General features: G+C 38.5%; 1 protein-coding gene across 1 annotated transcript in view; it reads left to right on the forward strand.

The window, feature by feature from the left end:
• The window catches only part of LOC135476597 (uncharacterized), a 37,080-nt gene extending 12,408 nt beyond the window's left edge, over nucleotides 1-24,672 (forward strand). Inside the window, 14 exon segments of the mRNA XM_064756674.1 lie at nucleotides 497-664; nucleotides 2,323-2,458; nucleotides 3,816-4,098; nucleotides 4,718-4,966; nucleotides 5,712-5,864; nucleotides 8,233-8,401; nucleotides 8,852-9,016; nucleotides 10,475-10,635; nucleotides 11,585-11,614; nucleotides 11,616-11,770; nucleotides 17,052-17,190; nucleotides 18,010-18,078; nucleotides 19,522-19,713; nucleotides 22,074-24,672. Of these exon segments, the coding sequence (XP_064612744.1) occupies nucleotides 497-664; nucleotides 2,323-2,458; nucleotides 3,816-4,098; nucleotides 4,718-4,966; nucleotides 5,712-5,864; nucleotides 8,233-8,401; nucleotides 8,852-9,016; nucleotides 10,475-10,635; nucleotides 11,585-11,614; nucleotides 11,616-11,770; nucleotides 17,052-17,190; nucleotides 18,010-18,078; nucleotides 19,522-19,713; nucleotides 22,074-22,220 (2,216 nt within the window). The 3' untranslated portion in view covers nucleotides 22,221-24,672.
• The last annotated feature ends 1,171 nt before the right edge of the window (nucleotides 24,673-25,843 follow it).

Here is a 25,843-nt window from a genome sequence, read left to right on the forward strand (position 1 = left end):
CAAACCCAGAGCAGTATAAATGACCTAAAGCAGTAATAGAGAGAAATAGGGAGAAGTCATAAAATAGAGCATGTGTATTTTCTCTTCTCCTTGCTTATCTTCATTAAATACTTAATTAAGTCATTTTAAATGACAAAAAGGTGGAATTATCGGTGTAGCTGTGGGTGATTTATTTATTTATTTATTTATTTATTTATTTGATTCATGTTTATTGCCTTATACATGTAAGGTTTAATGGTGGTAGCAAATTTTATAGGTTGATAAAACTTGATTACTTGGAGTAAACCACTGATCTTTGGCAAGTTACTGGTGTCATATTTCACATAGGTGAGTGATATGTGGCCTGCAGCCAACTTCATACAAGATCACACAAGAGAGCATTGTCAACCACTTCCTTACCAACCAGTTCTCATGAACAATGGAAGCTGGGGAATGTAGAAACTGTTTTGTTGAAGGTGTCTACATTTTCTTAATTTGTTACATATTTACTTCATAGCTAACAATTCCACCACCCTGGGCTGGAGTAAAGTCCCTTTGTATGATCAGGTGTCAGCCAATCAGTGGACACTTCTAACAGGAAATAACACCTACCCATTGCACCCTGGGAAGGAAAAGGGCAGTAAGTCAACCCCGATCCCAGGCACCTCAGCTGAGTACGAAACAGGTGGGTATGCTTAACAGCATTTTGAAATAAGATAGTGTATTTGCTATGCAGTAGACTGAAACTGATTTCCCAGTGAATTGCAACAGTGAGGGTGAAATATTGCCGACGAGGAATTAATCCCCAATCATTCGTTCATTCTTCACCTTTGACATGGAATGCGCTTTGGAAATGTGACAAGCTATTGATGATGCCTCCACTGACCGCCATAGTATCAAAGAACAATGACAAAAATATTAAAAAAATAATAATGCTGGTTTAAGACACTCTGAATGGTAGTCTTTAAGTGGACATAAACATTAGTCAGGTGCTCGCTAAGACATTAAAAACTGAAAATAGGGGTTAAAAAAAATCACTTCTGTGTTTTTGTAGTAAAATTACTCAAATTTTTGGACAAAAACTGAATTGAATTCGAAAATATATGCGTCCTTGACAAGCTGAAGTGGTCAAGCGTGTATTGGCTGTAATTAAAACTTGTGAGTCCATTCGTATTTAGTTCTATCAGTCTTCAGTATGCAAGGAAAGTGAAAGAAAGTAGCACATGCTGGCATCCAATGAATGTCGCTTTGATACACGCTATCCCATTGGCTGTGTGTCTCCTGTGGACCAATGAGGGAGCTTCTAACAAACTCTGAACTGTATACAACAATGCCATTTGACAACCAGTATCAGGCCAGCTACAAAAGATGATTAAAACCGAAAACAATCCAAAACTAATTGTGTTGCTTGACAGTGCAAATGACCGGCTCCAATAATGGTAAATTTGTATGTTTAATGTTGAACTTTTTAAAAGGTGACCAGTGACTTTGCCTGTTGATTAAAGGTAGGCCTACATATACTTGCTCGCCAGTCAAAGGCTCGTGCAAAAACAAGTGACACCTCCTAGGCTCTTTGAATCCTGCTCACAGTAGGTGCAAATGTCATCTTTTTACACAGTGATAATTCGCCCACCATGGTTGTAATCTCTGATCCAGATTGTGAGGATTAGCGACATCACAGGAAACAAAAGAGGATTATGGCCCCTCTTGATAATACCTCTTGATGTACTTGAGTAATTTGAGCTGAGCCTGCTGATCTGTGATTGTCACACAAGTGCTAACATCTGTGATACATGTATCTGTTATCAGACCTACTGGGCTACTCCTCAGAGCTGAGCCTGCTGATATGTCATTGTCAAACAAGTGCTAACATCTGTGATACATGTATCTGTTATCAGACCTACTGGGCTGCCCCTCAGAACTGAGCCTGCTGATCTGTGATTGTCACACAAGTGCTAACATCTGTGATACATGTATCTGTTATCAGACCTACTGGGCTGCTCCTCAGAGCTGAGCCTGCTGATCTGTGATTGTCACACAAGTGCTAACATCTGTGATACATGTATCTGTTATCAGACCTACTGGGCTGCCCCTCAGAGCTGAGCCTGTTGATCTGTGATTGTCACACAAGTGCTAACATCTGTGATACATGTATCTGTTATCAGACCTACTGGACTGCCCCTCAGAGCTGAGCCTGCTGGTCTGTGATTGTCACACAAGTGCTAACATCTGTGATACATGTATCTGTTATCAGACCTACTGGGCTGCTCCTCAGAGCTGAGCTTGCTGGTCTGTGATTGTCACACAAGTGCTAACATCTGTGATACATGTATCTGTTATCAGACCTACTGGGCTACTCCTCAGAGCTGAGTCTGATAATCTATGACCTGGATGAGGAGCCATATGAGGAACCTGCAGACATTATTCCGGTACAGTTACCTCCTCAGGACACCAGGGAGCCGTCTCCTCCCAGGAAGCCGTAAGTTTGTCTCCCCATGTGGATTGCCTGCACAAATTTAACCCCTAACCAGAATTACCTGTACAAGTTAGAACCCTAACCAGAATTACCTGCACAAGTTTGACCCCTAACCAGAATTACTTGCACAAGTTTGTCCCTTTACCAGAATTACCTGCACAAGTTTGTCCCTTAACCAGAATTACCTGTACAAGATTGACCCCGAACCAGAATTACCTGTACAAGTTTGACCTCTAACCAGAATTACCTGTACAAGTTTGACCCCTAATCAGAATTACATGTACATGTTTGACCCCTAACCAGAATTACCTGTACAAGTTTGACCCCTAACCAGAATTACCTGTACAAGTTTGACCCCTAATCAGAATTACCTGCACAAATTTCACCCCTAACCTGAATTACCTGCACTAGTTTGTCCCTTAACCAGAATTACCGTACAAGTTTGACCCCTAACCAGAATTACCTCTACAAGTTAGAACCCTAACCAGAATTACCTGTACAAGTTTGACCCCCTAACCAGAATTACCTGTACAAGTTTGTCCCGTAGCCAGAATTACCTGTACAAGTTTCACCCCTAACCAGAATTACCTGTACATGTTTGACCCCTAACCAGAATTACCTGTACAAGTTTGACCCCTAACCAGAATTACCTGTACAAGTTTGACCCCTAACCAGAATAACCTGTACAAGTTTGACCCTTAACCAGAATTACCTGTACAAGTTTGACCCCTGATCAGGATTACCTGCATAAGTTTGTCAGGCCCCTGATTTTTGAGACAATTCGTGTAACTTTTAAATCATGTCACTGACTTTCAGAAATGAAGATCGCAAATTACATATCCGTACAGTATCATGACATGTTAGTATTAATCAACTGTGGCCTCATTTGTTGATATTTAGCAGAGACAAAATAATACTATTGCAGAAGAGATTAGTTGAATATTTAAAGTAGTTACCAGTCCAGCCAATATTGTCATTTCACTACTGACGTAATTTCAGCGATGATGCTATATATCATGTCTACATGTAGTTTTTATTTATCTGCGTATTTCATTCATGTTATACGCCGTACACAAGAATATTTCACTTATAAGACGTCAGCCAGCATTATGGTGGGTGCAAACCAGGAAACACATGGCCATCTGCACGTTGGTGGCAGACCTTTCCACATACAGCCAGGGAGGAAGCTGGTATGAACTGAACAGGAACTCCTATTGACTGCATTGGTGAGAGGTTCCTGGGTCATTGCGCCGGTGGCACGCTAATCACCTCGGCCACGGAGGCCCCCGCACATATACTTTTTTGTGTAAGTTGTTGTGGAGGAAGAAAGAATTAGTCAATTCTGACATAAATATTACAGGTCTCCAGTTCTGACCACCCCAGCCTCAGCACAGACCCCAGATGTTGATGTCGGAACACCAAAGCCCCCGGTGAAACAGACCCCAGGCCCTGAACATAAGCGGCGTCGCCCCAAGGACATCATCCCGCCCCCAGATACCCCTGGGCCCGTGGATCCCTCCCCATGGGTTGCCCACAGGACTAAGACAGCATCGTGGAACCCTTCCCCCACAGATGTGACTGAGGCCTTTGATCTGTATGTGGACAGTGTGCGCTTCATCCCTGACAATGCCTCAGTGGTCAAGGTTAGTTACTGGGTGCCTCAGTGGTCAAGGTTAGTTACTGGGTGCCTCAGTGGTCAAGGTTTGTCACTGGGTGCCTCAGTGGTCAAGGTTTGTCACTGGGTGCCTCAGTGGTCAAGGTTAGTTACTGGGTGCCTCAGTGGTCAAGGTTAGTTACTGGGTGCCTCAGTGGTCAAGGTTAGTTACCGGGTGCCTCAGTGGTCAAGGTTAGTCCCTCACTTACAGAACTTGGTATTGTGTATGAAATCAAAGCCAGGCAAGTCTTGAAATGAAAGATGTTTCCTCTATACATGAATTGGAATGGGATATTGTCAGAAAAAATAAATTGTGTCTCACTTAACATATGTTCTGTCAACTCTTGTATGTCCTCAATAATGACTTTCTGTAAAAAAAAATTGGTGTGACATTTAATTTTGAACAGGAAAATGATTTCTGTATGTGTATGAAGACATTAGACCGTCTTAAAAAAAATATTCATTATGATTAAATTAGGTGTTATTTTCTGAAGAAAAGTATATATATGATATGTCATGATAGATGCATGGTGTAAATCAACATAATTTTGTGTTATTAGCATTGTAGGTTAGTAATACATTTATATCCTGCCATGCAATCATGACAGGTAACTGGGCGAGTGCTGAACACAGGTGACATAACAAGCCCACCTGACATCAAAGCCTTACCTGAGCTGTCTGAGTCGGCCAGGTGTCCAGTGTTCGGTTACAAATTGACTGTTAACGGGAATAATGAGGAAGCTAGTGGGGACATGCTGATCTTGTTACGGCTGTACACCGTGGATGTGGTGACTGACATGCTGATGGTGGTGGGAAGCTGTATATTACCGGTGTTTGAACCCGATGACACTGGAAAGGTGAGTCCTGCTACACAAGAATTTTATTACATCAAAACGTGACAACCAAGAATTAAAGGTCGTTCTTTTTTCTTGTTTTTCACTCATGGTTATAGTATATTACGTGCAAGGTGAGGTATTGTGTATTGAAAGTGACAATGTGCATGGAGGTGTGCTTTAGAGTTTTTGTTAAGCCACAGGTATGTGTGTACTAGTAAATTATGCATTGATCATTGACGTCACAGTTTCTTACCCAGCTTTGGCTGGCTTGGCTGCAGCTGTAAGTTGGGAGATTTGTCCATGAACCAGTTTGTACCTGGAAATGGTTAGTGATTTACCCTGGGAAGCATAGTATTCTCCAACCAGTAACCTGCTGGCCGCCTTTCTCAAATACAGTATCAAAACACCAGTGAAATAAATACCGATAGATAAATTTACTTTGTAAGAGTGGCCTGTACTCTACTGGCCATTTGCCGCCATTGGTAAGTTGGATTCAGAAGTCCTTATCAACATTGAGCCACATTTGGACCCTCTTTACGTTTAAATGGGTCAGTTAGATCCTTTAATTAGATACTTGCACTCGTTTCATTGAGCTGAAGCACTAATTGGTATGATACAAAAAGTAGGAGAGTCATATTACTCTAATTCCTCAACCTTTTGCATATGAAAGAGAAACATTTATTTTGATTTATGCACCTTTTTACTTCGATTGTGGAGACAAAACTGCATGGGTATATATACTCAACTATTAACTTTGACATTGCAGCCATTGCTTAGAGTGGGAGGTCATCAGCTGAAGTTTAGGAATGGAATGCCTCCTAAAAATGCACCACAGGAGCTGCTTAAAGCCTCAGACATCGATGGTGTTCCAGCTATCCCAGGATGCACCATTCTTGTGCGCCTCATGCCACATTCAGAGGTAAGTAAGCTTTTTTGCCTGTGTGATTGTGCACATGGGAATGTGTAAAAAATCCACAGATGTAACCCTCATCTGTCTTAAAGCTAAATCCACAGATATAACCCTCATCTGTCTAAAAGCTAAATCCACAGATATAATCCTCATGTGTCTTAAAGCTAAATCCACAGATATAACCCTCATCTGTCTAAAAGCTAAATCCACAGATATAATCCTCATCTGTCTAAAAGCTAAATCCACAGATATAATCCTCATCTGTCTAAAAGCTAAATCCACAGATATAACCCTCGTCTGTCTAAAAGCTAAATCCACAGATATAATCCTCATCTGTCTTAAAGCTAAATCGATAGATATAATCCTCATTTGTCTTAAAGCTAAATCCACAGATATAACCCTCATCTGTCTAAAAGCTAAATCCACAGATATAACCCTCATCTGTCTAAAAGCTAAATCCACCGATATAATCCTCATCTGTCTTAAAGCTAAATCGATAGATATAACCCTCATCTGTCTAAAAGCTAAATTCACAGATATAATCCTCATCTGTCTTAAAGCTAAATCCACAGATATAACCCTCATCTGTCTTAAAGCTAAATCCACAGATATAATCCTCATCTGTCTAAAAGCTAAATCCACAGATATAACCCTCATCTGTCTAAAAGCTAAATCCACAGATATAATCCTCATCTGTCTTAAAGCTAAATCGATAGATACAATCCTCATCCGTCTTAAAGCTAAATCCACAGATATAATCCTCATCTGTCTTAAAGCTAAATCCACAGATGTAACCCTCATCTGTCTTAAAGCTAAATCCACAGATATAACCCTCATCTGTCTTAAAGCTAAATCCACAGATATAATCCTCATCTGTCTTAAAACTAAATCGATAGATATAACCCTCATCTGTCTAAAAGCTAAATCCACAGATATAATCCTCATCTGTCTAAAAGCTAAATCGATAGATATAATCCTCATCCGTCTTAAAGCTAAATCCACAGATATAATCCTCATCTGCCTTAAAGCTAAATCCACAGATATAACCCTCATCTGTCTAAAAGTTAAATCCACAGATATAACCCTCATCTGTCTTAAAGCTAAATCCACAGATATAACCCTCATCTGTCTTAAAGCTAAATCCACAGATATAACCCACATCTGTCTAAAAGCTAAATCCACAGATATAACCCACATCTGTCTAAAAGCTAAATCCATAGATATAACCCACATCTGTCTTAAAACTAAATCCACAAGTATAACGCTCATCTGTCTTAAAGCCAAAGAATACACTATTGTGAAGTTTATGTCAGATCAAAAACCATCACCGTCTACAAAAATATTTCTATTCATTTTTCAACCTAGTAAAATGCGTTTGAAAGTTTGAATTCTACAGTGGCCTTATCTAACAGTATTTTGACCAGTGACATCACATCAGATTTTTGCCATGTTATACACATAAAATTAGACTGCTACATTTCTTCATTAAAAATGCATATACATAGAGATTGATGAATACATTTGGCAAATGGACCTGAAATGAGCCATTTTAAGCAAAAATATTGATGTGACATGACTGATCCACAGCTGACCACTGTAGAATCAGATGTTGTGAAACCATTTTACTTCGTTGGAAAAGTCATACAAAATAAATCAAACTATTTTCTTGGACAGTTTTTAGTGGTCTTTCATCTGATATATATTTTATTTTATTGTTTTCTTTACCTTTAAAATGATAGCCTTTGGTTAATGCACTCCCCACTGGTAGAAAATCAAAGACAAGTGCACAATTGTGGCTTTTTCAAGCTAACTTTCACAAACTGTTCTTCTTCAACAAGAAACGCACGAGTTCTTCAAATGAAATTATTATTAATGTATTTTATGAACAGGTAAATTCTGTACCTTGCTATTTCAGATTAAACCAAACAATAGATGGACGATTAATTGTGTTGGCAAAATATTCTTGATTTAAACAAGGACATTCTCCATATTACTTTAAATCAAGACACAATGGTAGTAGGACTGAAATAGTCTGAAAAGTGACGTTAAACCCGAAGAAATAAAAGAAAAACAAGCAAGCATCCTTGTTGTGGACCATTTCACCCAGTGTTCTACATTTCAAACTTCACCTGTGTGCATCAGCTGAAGAGCGCATATTGATGCACGCAATCGACCTCTTGACAAGGAGGTCACAGGTTCAAATCCAGCTCGTGCTGATTCAGGTGTGGCTGTATGACAGAAGATTTGTCAGTTACCTGATAAATGCAGATGGTGAACTCTACATAACTCCGGTTTCCTCAGCCAAAAAACTGCCATTGTAAAAGTGAAGAAAAAAAAATGAAAATAGAAATTAATAAGTTAATGCTTTTTTCTCCAGAATTTTGTAGCACTTCCCAAGTATGGTAAAGGGTACTATAAGAGTTTTGACTGCCAACCCTCACTGTCTGAGGAGAGGATTTTCCACAGTTACACAGAGCATATGGCTTACCCTAGAGACTTCCGACAGATGATCAGAAGAGTGCAGACTGTGGAGAGAGTGCCCCCTAGTGAGTAATCAGCCGCTGGGGGTTGGGTGGGAGGTTGGTGTTGGTCATGGAGAGTATATAGTGAGGAGACAGTTGTGGGAGTTCAGAGTTCAGTGGAGAGATCTGGGTTCTCCAGTTTTTTCCCTGATAACTGTCATTGTCTAAGTAAACCATGTGTATAGAGCGGTTCATTCCTCTATCTACTATCTACTGAGTGAAGTAATTAAATAAATGATGAGTTCAAGTCCAGCTCATGCTGGCTTCCTCTCCGGTCTCTCAGGTCTTGTAGCAACCTGCAGATGGTCGTTGGTTTCCCTCAGGGCTCTGCCCATTGTCTGTCGTTGTATGAGGGTAATAAATTAATAAATAAGTAAATGATTTGATCTGAGTCCAAGTGTTCACGGCTTGTCTGTTTGTGTCTGGTTCTGTAGTGTCTGATGACGGCTCACTGTTTTGTGTCTTGTTCTGTAGTGTCTGATGATGGCTCACTCTCACGCTGGGTGGACAGTCGCCTTGACCTAAAGAAGAACCTACCAGCTAACCTCCCTGCTGGCCACATCAACATTCTTCAGTGTGTGCGGTACCGGATCAAAACAGGCCTGTCTGTCAGGGTCAATCGGGCATTCGGCTTGGAAGGTAGATGTACCACATGTATCCCATAGTATTTTATTTCTGATCTAGTAGTTACATAGACCTCAACATGAAACTGTTGAAAAAATGCTTACAAAAAAGCTGTTTCAGAGGCATATGAATATCATGAAATTGTACTTTTCAAGATGAAACTTTAATTTTCCCACTGGGCTTCCATCCTATCTTCCAAGCAAGCCTCAAAACACCATTTTAAAAACTCAGTAAAACTCTCATAATCAGGCAAAATGGGTTACATCGTCATACAAAAAATTTTGTGTCATTTAGCATATGCTGTGACAAAATTTTGTGGTGGAATTTCATGGTTGGGTTAAGGCTCGGAAGTGTGAAATGTTAAGTGTAGGACAGGAGCATTGCATACATTTTTAGACAAAAAGCCATTAGCCAAAGAAGCATATCTGAAATTTACTCTGGATATAGTAAACATAAAAGTAATTTCCCCTTCCCTGATATATCTCTCTGTTATGATATTATTCAAACGTTGCATATGGTATTATTTGAACGTTGCATATGGTATTATTAGAAAGTTGCATATGGTTTTATTTGAAAGTTGCATATGGTATTATTTGAACGTTGCATATGGTATTATTAGAAAGTTGCATATGGTTTTATTTGAAAGTTGAAGATTGTATAAAGTATAAAGCATTCGTAATAAATAAGATATTAACTACATGTTTTTTGGTATCCATATCATCCCATGCTCATAAACTTAAAACCCTTTACCACAGTAAATATATTGTGGTAACTGAGCAGTTAGACCTTCTGCTCATTAATTGAATGACTTGGGAGTTTTAAAGCCAAGTGCAGTCCTACTTTAAACACTGAAGTTGGCAATCTTCTCCATTATGTGGTGGAATATTGCGTGGCCTGGTGTCAGTTTGCGGTGACTAGGTGGGGCAACATGCCTTGTGTCTTAAACATGGCATTTCAGTGAGACAGCACTGTAAATATTTACTCTAATTCTTCAGCTTTTTTTCTTGTTTGCACAGTGTTTAATCAGACATAGTCTGAAGGTATTGTTCTGTGTAAACTGATAAAATTAGACTTTTGTGAAGCCCTGCAATTGGTGAATCCAACCAATGTACTTTTGTCTACAACATCAAACTGTAAGTGTTCATAAATTGCACTGGAAGTTCCTCTTTCATATCCCAAAATGTTGAGGAATTATGGTAGGCATTAGTGATGGGACTGTGACAAGGTTTGTGAATATTGAAGAAAGCAATGTTAAACCTTGATGAATTTATGGAGTAGTGTATGTACATGTATGACTTACTCCCCCCCCCCAAAGAAAATGCAAAGAAAAGCCCTGAAATATAAACGCAACATATTCTTCTGGATTCAGTGTGTATTATTGCATGGTGCTTTTTCTGTTGGACTTTTCAGTTCTGTGTCATGTTGCATGAAGGTTAGCCTCCTTTATACCAGTAATATCATATATGATTGCAGAAAACCATTATGTGCAGTGTATTCTGAGAGTCATACCTGGAGGGTTAGCCCTGGACATGGAACCCACAGAGGCTGGGCTAGGGGGCCAGGAGCAATGGATCACCCTCAAACATGACTACTCTAGTCTGCTGAGGTCCCCGTGCTGGATAGATCCACCCCAGGTAAACACTCTCGGGTCTTCAGGGGGATACCTGGTGGTTTAGCTCTGGATGGAGGCCTCACAGGGTCATGGATGAGTAGTTGGGGTGGTGTTATGAAGGAGCAGTCAAGTCACACCTGTAACTTAAACGTTAACCTTGGTACTACCCAGCTTGGAACTAAAAACACTAGAGGAATACAGTAGTCAAGGTACTTGTTGAATATTATGCCGTGTACAGTATATACCGGTGGGACATTGTGCCCAGTGTCTTCCGCATGTCATTCCAGTGAGACGGCACTATACATGTGTTGGCATTGGGACTGGCCTACTTGAAGGATCTGCTGTTGTAATACAACAGAAATAGTGTTGAAAGCAGTGTTAAAGCCACAATCATACAATCAAACAGACAGATTATAAATGTGTGGTGGTTGCCAGAGAATAACTTGTCAGATCATATGGTTAAAATACATGATTGATTGTGACAGCATTATACATTCATCTTGCACTCATTGTGGACCCTTGCTACCGGTAGGTCAAAGCACAGGCTCGCTGCAACTGCCATTCCTTTGACCAATAAGCTTGAGTCTTTGCATTTGGCTATCACTGCTTGGGGTGTGTCTGTAAAATCAGGTGGTTGGTTTGTCAGATATCTGCTGAAAGTCGGTGGTTTACTCCAGGCACATTGGTTTCCCACCCTTACCCATAATCATGGCAGCATTTGTATGTGTTCAAAATTTTTGAGTACTGCATTAACACCAATCAAATATTAAATAAATAAATCCGTCTAAACTTTCCAGATATGGTAATATCATTGTTTATTCACAAGATATTGCACAAACTTCATTCCATAGTAAGACTAAAGTACATGTATTTTGGTGTTTTATGTGGAAACCTGGAATGATGGAGACTCCTGAACGTTAAGATTTGTTACTTCAAACTCTTTCCTGACATTTCATCTTTCTTCATTGTAGGAAATTCATCCATTCTACGATGAGAACAGTTTGTGTGCTGATCCAGGTCATTGGACTAGGGGTGGTATACCACCCTACGAGAGACCACCGGGCCCCAGGGAGACTTACAGGGCCTGAGGGTCAACAGCTGAAGGAGCTGGGGGAACACTCCATGATGGGCTGGGCAGTGGTGCCACTATTCAGAGGGTAGGGACATTTTGAAAGATCTTCTTGTTTTGGTGAACAGAATAATATGTGTAAAAATTTGCGGGATAATGCTCTGATCATTCATGCAAAGACTTTCACGATATGGCTGAAATACTGTCCTCGTCATTCATTTAAAGACTTTCACGATATGGCTGAAATACTGTCCTCGTCATTCATTCAAAGACTTTCATGATATGGCTGAAATACTGTCCTCGTCATTCATTCAAAGACTTTCATGATATGATTGAAATACTGCCCTCCTCATTCATTCAAAGGACTTTCATGATATGCTGAAATACTGTCCTCGTCATTCATTTAAAGACTTTCACGATATGGCTGAAATACTGTCCTCGTCATTCATTCAATGACTTTCATGATATCGTTGAAATACTGTCCTCCTCATTCATTCAAAGACTTTCATGATATGGCTGAAATACTGTCCTCGTCATTCATTCAAAGACTTTCATGATATGATTGAAATACTGCCCTCCTCATTCATTCAATGACTTTCATGATATGGCTGAAATACTGTCCTCGTCATTCATTCAAAAGACTTTCACGATATGGCTTGAAATACTGCCCTCCTCATTCATTCAATGACTTTCAATGATATGGCTGAAATACTGTTCTCCTCATTCATTCAAAGACTTTCATGATATGGCTGAAATACTGTTCTCCTTATTCATTCAAAGACTTTCATGATATGGTTGAAATACTGCCCTCCTCATCATTCAATGACTTTCATGATATGGCTGAAATACTGTTCTCCTCATTCATTCAGAGACTTTCACGATATGGTTGAAATACTGCCCTCATCATTCATTCAAAGGACTTTTCATGATATGGCTGAAATACTGTCCTCCTCATTCATTCAAAGACTTTCATGATATGGCTGAAATATTGCCCTTATCATTCATTCAAAGACTTTGAATACTGTCTGGTTGAAATACTGTCCTCCTCATTCATTCAATGACTTTCATGATATGGCTGAAATACTGTCCTCCTCATTCATTCAAAGACTTTCACAATAAGGTTGAAATACTGCCCTCCTCATTCATTCAAAGACTTTGAATACTGTCTGGTTGAAATACTGTCCTCCTCATTCATTCAAAGACTTTCATGGATATGGCTGAAATACTGCTCTCCTTATTCATTCAAAAAACTTTCATGATATGGCTGAAATACTGTTCTCCTTATTCATTCAAAGACTTTCATGATATGGTTGAAATACTGCCCTCCTCATTCATTCAAAGACTTTGAATACTGTCTGGTTGAAATACTGTCCTCCTCATTCATTCAAAGACTTTCATGATATGGCTGAAATACTGTTCTCCTTATTCATTCAAAAACTTTCATGATATGGCTGAAATACTGTTCTCCTTATTCATTCAAAGACTTTCATGATATGGTTGAAATACTGCCCTCCTCATTCATTCAAAGACTTTGAATACTGTCTGGTTGAAATACTGTCCTCCTCATTCATTCAAAGAACTTTCATGATATGGTTGAAATACTGCCCTCCTCATTCATTCAATGACTTTCATGATATGGCTGAAATACTGTCCTCCTCATTCATTCAAAGACTTTCACAATATGGTTGAAATTACTGCCCTCCTCATTCATTCAAAGACTTTGAATACTGTCTGGTTGAAATACTGTCCTCCTCATTCATTCAAAGACTTCATGATATGGCTGAAATACTGCTCTCCTTATTCATTCAAAAACTTTCATGATATGGCTGAAATACTGTTCTCCTTATTCATTCAAAGACTTTCATGATATGGTTGAAATACTGCCCTCCTCATTCATTCAAAGACTTTGAATACTGTCTGGTTGAAAACTGTCCTCCTCATTCATTCAAAGACTTTCATGATATATGGCTGAAATACTGTTCTCCTTATTCATTCAAAAACTTTCATGATATGGCTGAAATACTGTTCTCCTTATTCATTCAAAGACTTTCATGATATGGTTGAAATACTGCCCTCCTCATTCATTCAAAGACTTTGAATACTGTCTGGTTGAAATACTGTCCTCCTCATTCATTCAAAGACTTTCATGATATGGCTGAAATACTGCTCTCCTTATTCATTCAAAAACTTTCATGATATGGCTGAAATACTGTTCTCCTTATTCATTCAAAGACTTTCATGATATGGTTGAAATACTGCCCTCCTCATTCATTCAAAGACTTTGAATACTGTCTGGTTGAAATACTGTCCTCCTCATTCATTCAAAGACTTTCATGATATGGCTGAAATACTGCTCTCCTTATTCATTCAAAAACTTTCATGATATGGCTGAAATACTGTTCTCCTTATTCATTCAAAGACTTTCATGATATGGTTGAAATACTGCCCTCCTCATTCATTCAAAGACTTTGAATACTGTCTGGTTGAAATACTGTCCTCCTCATTCATTCAAAGACTTTCATGATATGGCTGAAATACTGTTCTCCTTATTCATTCAAAAACTTTCATGATATGGCTGAAATACTGTTCTCCTTATTCATTCAAAGACTTTCATGATATGGTTGAAATACTGCCCTCCTCATTCATTCAAAGACTTTGAATACTGTCTGGTTGAAATACTGTCCTCCTCATTCATTCAAAGACTTTCATGATATGGCTGAAAATACTGCTCTCCTTATTCATTCAAAAACTTTCATGATATGGCTGAAATACTGTTCTCCTTATTCATTCAAAGACTTTCATGATATGGTTGAAATACTGCCCTCCTCATTCATTCAAAGACTTTGAATACTGTCTGGTTGAAATACTGTCCTCCTCATTCATTCAAAGACTTTCATGATATGGCTGAAATACTGTTCTCCTTATTCATTCAAAAACTTTCATGATATGGCTGAAATACTGTTCTCCTTATTCATTCAAAGACTTTCATGATATGGCTGAAATACTGCCCTCATCCTTCATTCAATGACTTTCATGATATGGCTGAAATACTGTCCTCCTCATTCATTCAAAGACTTTCATGATATGGTTGAAATACTGTCCTCATCATTTATTCAAAGTCTTTCATGATATGGCTGAAATACTGTTCTCCTCATTCATTCAAAGACTTTCACGATATGGTTGAAATACTGCCCTCATCATTCATTCAAAGACTTTCATAATATGGCTGAAATACTGCCCTTATCATTCATTCAAAGACTTTGAATACTGTCTGGTTGAAATACTGTCCTCCTCATTCATTCAAAGACTTTCATGATATGGCTGAAATACTGTTCTCCTCATTCATTCAATGACTTTCATGATATGGCTGAAATACTGCCCTCCTCATTCATTCAATGACTTTCATGATATGGCTGAAATACTGTCCTCATCATTTATTCAATGACTTTCATAATATGGTTGAAATACTGTCCTCCTCATTCATTCAAAGACTTTCATGATATGGCTGAAATACTGTTCTCCTCATTCATTCAAAGACTTTCATGATATGGCTGAAATACTGCCCTCATCATTCATTCAATGACTTTCATGATATGGCTGAAATACTGTCCTCATCATTTATTCAATGACTTTCATAATATGGTTGAAATACTGTCCTCATCATTCATTCAAAGACTTTCATGGTATGGCTGAAATACTGTCCTCATTCTTTCAGTGACTTTCACAATATGGCTGAAATACTGTTCTCCTCATTCATTCAAAGACTTTCATGATATGGCTGAAATACTGTACTCCTCATTCATTCAGTGACATTCACAATATGGTTGAAATACTGCCCTCATCATTCATTCAAAGACCTTCATGATATGGCTGAAATACTGTCCTCATCATTTATTCAATGACTTTCATAATATGGCTGAAATACTGTCCTCATTCTTTCAGTGACTTTCACAATATGGCTGAAATACTGTTCTCCTCATTCATTCAAAGACTTTCATGATATGGCTGAAATAGTGCCCTCATCATTCATTCAAAGACTTTCACTATATGGCTGAAATACTGTCCTCTTCATTCATTCAAAGACTTTCATGATATGGCTGAAATATTGCCCTTATCATTCATTCAAAGACTTTGAATACTGTCTGGTTGAAATACTGTCCTCATCATTCATTCAAAGACTTTCATAATATGGCTGAAATACTGCCCTCACCATTCATTCAGTGACTTTCACAATATGGCTGAAATACCGTTTTCCTCATTCATTCAAAGACTTTCATGATATGGTTGAAATACTGTTCTCCTCATTCATTCAGTGACATTCACAATATGGCTAAAATACTGTCCTCATCATTCATTCAAAGACTTTCATGATATGGTTGAAATACTGTCCTCATCATTCATTCAAAGACTTTCATAATATGGTTGAAATACTGTTCTCCTTATTCATTCAAAGACTTTCATGATATAGTTGAAATACTGCCCTCATCATTCATTCAAAGACTTTCATGATATGGCTGAAATACTGTCCTCATTCTTTCAGTGACTTTCATGATATAGCTGAAATACTGTTCTCCTCATTCATTCAAAGACTTTCATGATATGGTTGAAATACTGCCCTACTCATTCATTCAAAGACTTTCATAATATGGTTGAAATACTGCCCTCATCATTCATTCAAAGACTTCCGTGATATGGCTGAAATACTGTCCTCATTCTTTCAGTGACTTTCATGATATGGCTGAAATACTGTCCTCATTCTTTCAGTGACTTTCATGATATGGCTGAAATACTGTTCTCCTCATTTATTCAAAGACTTTCATGATATGGTTGAAATACTGCCCTCCTCATTCATTCAAAGACTTTCACGATATGGCTGAAATACTGTCCTCATCATTCATTCAAAGACTTTCACAATATGGTTGAAATACTGTCCTCCTCGTTCATTCAGTGACTTTCATGATATGGCTGAAATACTGCCCTCATCATTCATTCAAAGACATTCATGATATAGCTGAAATACTGTCCTCATTCATTCAAAGACTTTCATGATATAGCTGAAATACTGCCCTCCTCATTTATTCATTGACTATCACGATGGCTGAAATACTGCCTTGATCATTTATCATTTACTTTCATTATATGGCTGAAATACCACTCTCATTATACATTCAGTGTTTTTACAATAAGGCTGAAATACTGTCCTCGTCATTCATTCATTCATGAAAGAATTGCTTGTTTTTGGAACCAGTTCCTTCAACCCTTGACTGTGTTGCAGTTTTAGGTCATTGGATTTGTCAAGTACCTGGTGATTCTTAGATCTGTTTTGTTCAAAGCAGACCAACATTTTAGCAAGTTTTCTCCCTTGTCAGGAACTCAGTGCAGACAGGTGAACACCAGGTGCCTCTGTTGCGGGGTCGGCCTTCTGCCAACATCCTAGGTGACTTGACGCGGATGACCCCCGAGGAAGTGATAGAAACCCATGAACTCAAAAAACCCAGCAAGAGACTGGTAAGCTTTCTGTTCGCCCAAACTTGAGTGTTGTATAGACTACGGTGCTGTCTGTCATTAGGCGGTGTCCACCTCTTCAGACGTGCGTTGTGGAAAGCAGCTTCTGGAATAAGCTGACGTCAGTGTGATATTTCAACAGAGTTTTATAATAAGCCTTGTTACTTTCAACCTGAAGTATGCACAAAAACTGAACATTTCTTCTGTTTCATGCTTGCCATTTTTTTTTTTTTTGTAATGTAGCAATCTCAAATTAAAATACTATCAAGCATTCTATGAACTCTAATAATATAAACACAAAGAAGTCGGAGAATACCATATGTCAACGTGGAAAAGACCAGCTGTATTTGACTAAAAATATTGGCCATGACAAAGTTACTTATTTTGCCTTGTTCCGAAAGTTACATTGTTCTTAGAAAGGTGTTTTGAGGCTGTTTAGTTTACTGGAAATGTAATATTTGATGACCTTTATTTACCTCTAAAAATGTACTTTTTTGTGGAGAAAATTTTAAATGCCCCTCACTCAGACTACTTGTGGGGCTAAGGTGGCCATATGTGCAGTATAACAGTTGTTGAATACCACTTTTTCTCCACCAGTGTGGTCTGCACAATTGAATGTGATGTGGGAAAGTTTTGCCACATTTTGGTTGTTTACTCTGGGCACTCCAGTTTCCTCCACCATTAAAACTTACCACCATTCTAATGGTGAAAAATTGTTGAGGATGGCATTAAACAACACTCAAGTAAACAAAATAGAGAAATAAATTTTTGGGCAAATATAGTATTTCTTTTGTCAAAGCCTGTGATGTGTTCTGTTTCTAGTTCCCGGGGCACCTGTCTGTAACTATTTGGGACAACCATTTTGATTTCAAGGATATCCCAGTAATGAGGGTAAGTCTGTTTTTTTTTGTTTTTCTTTTCAGATAACCCTCTCTATCTGACAGTAAATGTTTATTAAACAGCCTGGAATGCTGGTCAATTTTGTAATTATAATGCTCAGGCCTTTGCTGTAGCTTTGTTTTCGCAGCAGTTGATTTCCCCAGCCAATGAGGTTGTAGGCTTGAGTCGAGCTTCCCTGTCAGGAGGTTTTTGTCAGATACTTTTCCAGGGAAGATATTGATCTTCAGTTTATCGTGGTTTAGAGCCTTATGGAACATGTTTATTGAATTAGTACCGGTGCTTCAATCAAGAAATGCTGCGTTTTCACACATGCTTTGCAGGTGTGCAAAGGAGACTGACGTAATTAGTAAACTGTAAGCAACAAGTTTTGCTATCAGCTGGTGCATGCATTCTGTGACACTCTTCTAAGAAAAATATCCAATGCGTGACATTGTGTGCCTGGCTTGTTTAGTAGACGCGGAAGTTTATCCGAGGATGATTGATAGTCCCGAGTGACATTGTGTCCCTGGCTTGTTTAGTAGACGCTAAAGCTTATCCGTGGATGGTTAACAGTCCCGAGTGACATTGTGTCCCTGGCTTGTTTAGTAGACGCTAAAGCTTATCCGTGGATGATTGACAGTTCCGAGTGACATTGTGTCCCTGGGTTGTTTAGTAGATGCTAAAGCTTATCCATGGGTGATTGACAGTCCCGAGTGACATTGTGTCCCTGGCTTGTTTAGCAGACGCTGAAGCTTATCCATGGGTGATTGACAGTCCCGAGTGACATTGTGTCCCTGGCTTGTTTAGTAGACGCTAAAGCTTATCCGAGGGTGATTGACAGTTCTGAGTGACGTGTCCCTGGCTTGTTTAGTAGATGCTAAAGCTTATCCGTGAATTTGACAGTTCCGAGTGACATTGTGTCCCTGGCTTGTTTAGTAGACGCTAAAGCTTATCCATGGATGACTGACAGTTCCGAGTGACATTGTGTCCCTGGCTTGTTTAGAAGACACTAAAGCTTATCCGTGGATGTTCGACAGTCCCGAGTGACGTTGAGTCCCTGGCTTGTTTAGTAGACGCTGAAGGTTATCCGTGGATGACTGACAGTTCCGAGTGACGTTGTGTCCCTGGCTTGTTTAGCAGACGCTGACGCTTATCCGTGGACGGTTGACAGTCCCAAGTGACATTGTGTCCCTGGCTTGTTTAGTAGACGTTAAAGCTTATCCGTGGATGATCGACAGTCCCGAGTGACGTTGAGTCCCTGGCTTGTTTAGTAGACGCTGAAGCTTATCCATGGATGATTGACAGTTCTAAAGCCTGGAATCTTCTCTGAATTGTAATGAAATGTTAAACACCACATTAATAAATAAATAAACAAACCAAGTGTTTCAAATCCTCTTTGATTCTGCAGTGATCACCTCGTTTACCTTTTTGCTCAGACTACCCTCTGATTTTCAGACCTACAAGACCCAGCTGGCCTCGGCGGGTAACCTTGACCTTTACATCAAGGCTCAGAAAGGACTGACGGGAAAGCTTATGGCTAGTCTTGTCAACAGCAACATGAAGAGTTTTGAAAAGAGTGGCCCAGTCTTTGAGAAAGAAGCCAAATTCTTTGAACAGATTGTCACCAAAACTTACTATGAGCTTGTTGTAAGTATGGTTTAATTTCAGTATAAAACCATGTTTATTTGTCTGATCAAAATAATCTCTTCCAACTACAATTGCCTGTAAAATATTTGATCAGCCATTGAGAAAATTTGAGAACAAGGGAGTCTGGAGTTGCATTTTTGACACTGTTGAGCAAGTGCTACATGTTAACAGGATATATACAGTAATGAAAATCATCTACAGGATGTGACTTCAATATCCTGACCATAGAATCCTCTAAATAAATATCTCAGGAATTGAATGTCATGCATTATTGATAATATTAATTGTTACATATACCCACCTATGTTAAACTAAAAAGCAGACATGCCAACCATTACGATTTGGGCATAATGAGTACAATTTTACTGTGTTAATTACACCATTACGCTCAAGTCATAAATTATTACGGTTTCTAGCAAATTTCAAAAGTTCCGTCAGTCAGTTCAAACAATCTCTATCCAGTGTTGTCGGCTCTTGGACTCGCGGCAATCTCTTCCCGAGTTGTCATTCCTTGCCAGGACATGCCCTGGATTAGAAATTGTCAGGGGCAACAGGATTTCTGTATGAGTTCAGAGGTGTAGTCTGTGATTGGCCAATAGATGTAAACTGACCAGTGAGATCACTTCAGACATTCTTGGTATTATTGTCTGCATAAAACCATGGCAGAATCTGATAGTCCCGTGAAAAAGCGCCAAAAACCCAGTGGAAATACAAAAACTGTTGATCAAATGTACAAGGAGGAACACCACTGGGAGTGGAAATACAAAAACTGTTGATCAAACCTACAAGGAGGAATACCACCGAGAGTGAAAATACAAAAACTGTTGATCAAACGTACAAGGAGGAATACCACCGGGAGTGAAAATACAAAAACTGTTGATCAAACATACAAGGAGGAATACCACCGGGAGTGAAAATACAAGAACTGTTGATCAAACGTACAAGGAGGAACACCACTGGGAGTGGAAATACAAAAACTGTTGATCAAACGTACAAAGAGGAATACCACCGGGAGTGAAAATACAAGAACTGTTGATCAAACATACAAGGAGGAACACCACCGGGAGTGGAAATACAAAAACTGTTGATCAAACGTACAAGGAGGAACACCACTGGGAGTGAAAATACAAAAACTGTTGATCAAACGTACAAAGAGGAATACCACCGGGAGTGAAAATACAAGAACTGTTGATCAAACGTACAAGGAGGAACACCACCGAGAGTGAAAATACAAGAACTGTTGATCAAATGTACAAGGAGGAACACCACTGGGAGTGGAAATACAAAAACTGTTGATCAAACGTACAAAGAGGAATACCACCGGGAGTGAAAATACAAAAACTGTTGATCAAACATACAAGGAGGAATACCACCGGGAGTGAAAATACAAGAACTGTTGATCAAACGTACAAGGAGGAACACCACCGAGAGTGAAAATACAAAAACTGTTGATCAAACGTACAAGGAGGAACACCACCGGGAGTGGAAATACAAAAACTTTTGATCAAATGTACAAGGAGGAATAAGACCGAGAGTATCCTGTTATCAGGCATTTTTGTTATATTTATAAATTGTTAGTTTAGTCCTCACTCTTGGGTCCTTTTTTGAAATTTGAGCAATTTGGCTTTTTACTTATTACACATAAAATAATTTTGTGTCATTAGATAATTATTATTGATATAAAATAATCCAAAATATGCTGAGAATCTGAGGTAATTAAGGTTCCCTACGCTGGGTTCATATACCTCCTGGACAGCCCTGAAAACTCCAGGAATTACTATACCAACCTGGAAAGCCCTTGAATACAAAGCCTATGTGACATGCTTAATTTAGAAAGTTGAACTCCTTAAAACTGTTTTGAAGGGTCTTCAAAACTCCTGAAGAGCTGATAGAATTTGTTGACTGACTAAGTGCATGTAACCTGCCTATATTACTGGTAATAAAATTTTGTCTCATTGTGATAAATCTCCAGAATAATTCTTGATCTTTTTGCCATCAACAGGTCAAAAAAAGTTGTCACCCACTCCTAACGGCATTTGGGGTGACCGTCTACAGCACTCACATAAATCATCAGGATTTTATATCATTGAATGGTGGCATGTCTGAAAAAATCATATGCAACCCCCCCGTGCCGCAAAGCAACGACGTCTTGACCAAAAGGGATGTCGACAGAGTGTTGTGGCAGCTTGATAACTTCATATTATTGCTGCTTTCATTTTGTCTGACAACCCATTCAGCAAACAAGTTTGATGGCCATGGTTATAATTTGTGGGTCAGTCAGTCAGTTCTCTTATAGTCCACACTACCTTTGTTTCGATTGAGTGTCATTTGACCTAGATATTATGTTTATCTGGTTACAGGAGAATGCATTGTTGGAGGCAGGCTATGGGCCGCTAAAGACAGACCCCCCTTCTGATGAGGCCTCTGGCCAGCACGGTGTCCCCACCCAGGCGGTAGGCGGGGGTTGGGGTGAGGATGATCCTGACAGCCCACCAGCATTTGAGTGATACAGTGCCAGGGATTCTGCAGGGAGAGGCAGAACATTTGAAAATGCCACTATTTTCTTATGTTGCTTGAAGAAGTCAAGTTTCATTACACTTTACATTACCAAGAGCATGCATGAATGTTAAAACACAGATTAATAACGGGCTCTGTGAAGCATTGCATGATGCAAAGTAGAAACTTTGTCCATGGTGTGAAGCTGAGTAGATTTTGTGATGTAATGCAGCATTAGTTGTGTAGAATTCACATTTGGGACCAGTGTGTGTACGGCTTATGATCATTTTGTGAACATAGTTTGGGACCAGTATGTGAATGGCATGGGACCACTTTATGAACATAGTTTGTGACCAGCGTGTGTACAACTTGGGACTGTTTTGGGAACGTAGTTACGGACCAGCGTGTGTATGGCTTGGAACCACTGTGAACATAGTTTGGGACCAGTGTGCGTACAGCTTTGGACCACTTTGTGAACATAGTTTGGAATGTCTTTGTTTGCTGTACTGGCCCAGTGAAGTGCATGATTTGATGGATACGCTTACTTTCAATCCCAAGACTGCAATCGACAAAAACCCAGAACCCCTGAATACGGGTACTAAAAGGTAACAGTAAATATTTCAGCCCTATTAAAGAAATATTTACATCACAAATACAGCAATAGTTTACAAGACACCTGATATTTAGACTGTCACAAGTTTAGTTATCGTAACTTAAGTAGTTTGTAAGCTGTATGTTGGATTTTGTAGTCTTTTATATCTTTGAACTTACGTTCATTCATGCTCCACCTTCCACTACAAAACCACCATTCAAAAACAAAGTTCTGCCAGCATGTTTGCTTTGATCCCTTGATACAGTTCTAGACTGGCAGTGACTCCACCATTTTAAGCACTGGGTTCTTGTAGGAACAACATGTATATGCAGGCTTTCCCAAGCTTGGTCTTCTCAAAGAAACTCTCATATCGCAAAAGGGATTTGATGAACTGGCTGTATGGTGACAGAGCAGGAATTGTACTCTGTCAAATGGAGTAATCTACTGTGTCTAATGGAGTAATCAGACTTCAAAGGTAAAATGCCTGAATAAAATATTACATCTATTTTTAAATTTTCTCGAACAGATAACCAGTTTTATGTAATTTACATTTTATGTCCTGTGCCGTTCATTTCTTGTGAAGTGCATTGCTTAACTCTATACGCATAGAGCTGTACAGTTGTACATGATCAGTTCCACAAATCGTTGAGTTCAGCTGACTTCCGATATATTTTTGAAGTTTTTCATTGTACAGTTATCTTGCAGAATTCCATTCATCTCTCATCATCTTGTATGTATAGAATGCTAGCTGAACTTGAAGTGTACGGGACCACATTTTGTTGTAGAATACACCAAATCATCATGTAAAAATCATCATCTGGAAAGGAAAGTTAAACTCTATTGTGCTTGTGATTTTAAAATAGAATGAAGAAAAAAAATAAATAAAAAAATATATGGACTAATAGTTGCTAGATTCTGAGAGCCCTGTAGATCTTGAAAAAGTGGTATATTTTTTTTTTTTTGGGATGGTAGGGTGATATTCTAGTGGAAAATGTAAGTTTCAGCAACATAAGTAATATTTTGTGACCTATTTTGTCTCTAAAAATGTATTTTTAGGGATGAATAAGGAAAATATAGAACTTAAACCTGAACATGCGAGGTTTGATGTGTTTCACTTTGAGTTGTCTCCCTTTCCTTTATTTATTCATTGTGGATTATTAGTCGAGGACAAATTATTGTTACAGGAATTTCACGTTTGCACTCTGTGACGTGCACATACAGTAGAAAAAACAAAGAGGTTTTATATCTGAAGTTTGTAAGATTTCATAACTTACATGGACATCACTTTGTTATTTATCAGTTCCAGATCCAGAAGTTTGCGTTGGATTTTGTAAAAATGCATTGTGACATTTTATAAGGTGTATTAAATCCTTTCACATGCCATCTAAATCATTGTGACAATGAATTAGCTAATGTAATTGTTTAGAGTTTCAAAATTGCTTTGACATAAAATGTAGCGTTTTAAACGTGGAAAAATTGGTTGATCTGAAAAAAGGAAAGGTTTTTATGCGAGTGCTCATATCCATTTGGTCATGCATGGTTATTTATATTAGCTTATGAAATTATATCATCTCTTGAAATTCCCAGCGCTATTGTACTATAGTTTACATTGGCACTTTTATAGTGCTTAAAGTTTCATTCACGCATATATATATTATATATCATATGTTCCACCAATAACTTAACTGAATTAATTCATTTATTCATTAATTTTACTGGAAAACTGATTAGACATAGACTAAAATTTTCCATGTATTTAGAGCCTTCATTAGTACACATTTAGAAGGTGAATGAGTGTGTACATGTACAGGGCTGCTGTCTCAAAACCAAATCAGTTTTAGATGTAGTAATATATTGTGGCACATAGCTGTAGAAGCACTTCTCTGCCGTAGATATATATATATATATATATATATATATATATATATATACTCTACAGAGATGTATCAGCTTTGTTTTAGTATGATTTATTTATTCAGGGTGTGAGGGTAGATGTAAGGCCGTGATACAGCATTGCCTAACCATACTTCAGTTCAGTAAATATTACTGATGCAAATTGTTTTTTTTTTTTAGTTATGTCTGGGGTTAAGATAGATGGATGTTAATGCCATGTTATATACACTTGACAATAAGGTTGTCATAAAACATATCCATATTTCAGTACAATAGTACTGATATACAATGAATTGGAATGACCTGTTCTGTCATGTAGTGGAGAATGAATAGTTTATTGCTCAGTACACTTTCTGACACCGCTATGCTATAAACATATCAGTGGCAGTTGTCTCTCGCCAGGCTCTGCTCAGTTTCCTTGACTTATAGTGTTATTACTGTCCTGTGAGCAAGACTCGAACAAACTTGAGTGTGTCAACACGAATCGCACAGAGAAGGATTCACAGATTCAGTTTGATTTCATGTGTACACATTAATGTGGTTGTGCAGAATTCGGTAATATAGTTCGTATTATTTGTAAAAAAAGAAAATGGTTTTTGTTGATGTTTGGGGCAAGGTTTGCTTTGTACTGACTCCCATTATTCAGAATTACTGTATTTGTAGGATCTACAGTAGTAATAAAAAAAGTGAACAAAGCTATCTCCACACAATTATAAAAGGTTACAATGGGAGATGCCTTTAAACATATTAACACATCCTTTATTTAAGAAAATGAAATTTTATTTTAGACTTAAACAAGTAAAGAAATATTTCTGAAGCAGATGTTGGAAGCAATTTTCTGCCAGTCACATGTGATGGCTTTCATTTTAGTTTTTGAACTTCTACTTTATGTCTGTATCAATAGAGTGGTTTTCCATTTTAACGGGTAACATTGTCTTTCATGAATTTCTGTGCTGAGTGTATAAATATTTTGTGCTTTTTGAAATAAACATATTTCACATAAAGCAAGACACAAACAAAGGGGACTGTCTGTTGTTATGAAAGAGGTTTAGGCGGAGGCAATAGTTCATGATTCCAAAAATGTAAATGGGTAGAACGTCATGGCAAGGTTGTGTGCAGGACGATGCCATCAGGATCATGTGGCTAGCC

This window comes from Liolophura sinensis, chromosome 10 (assembly GCF_032854445.1).
Source record: "Liolophura sinensis isolate JHLJ2023 chromosome 10, CUHK_Ljap_v2, whole genome shotgun sequence".
Taxonomy (NCBI): domain Eukaryota; kingdom Metazoa; phylum Mollusca; class Polyplacophora; order Chitonida; family Chitonidae; genus Liolophura; species Liolophura sinensis.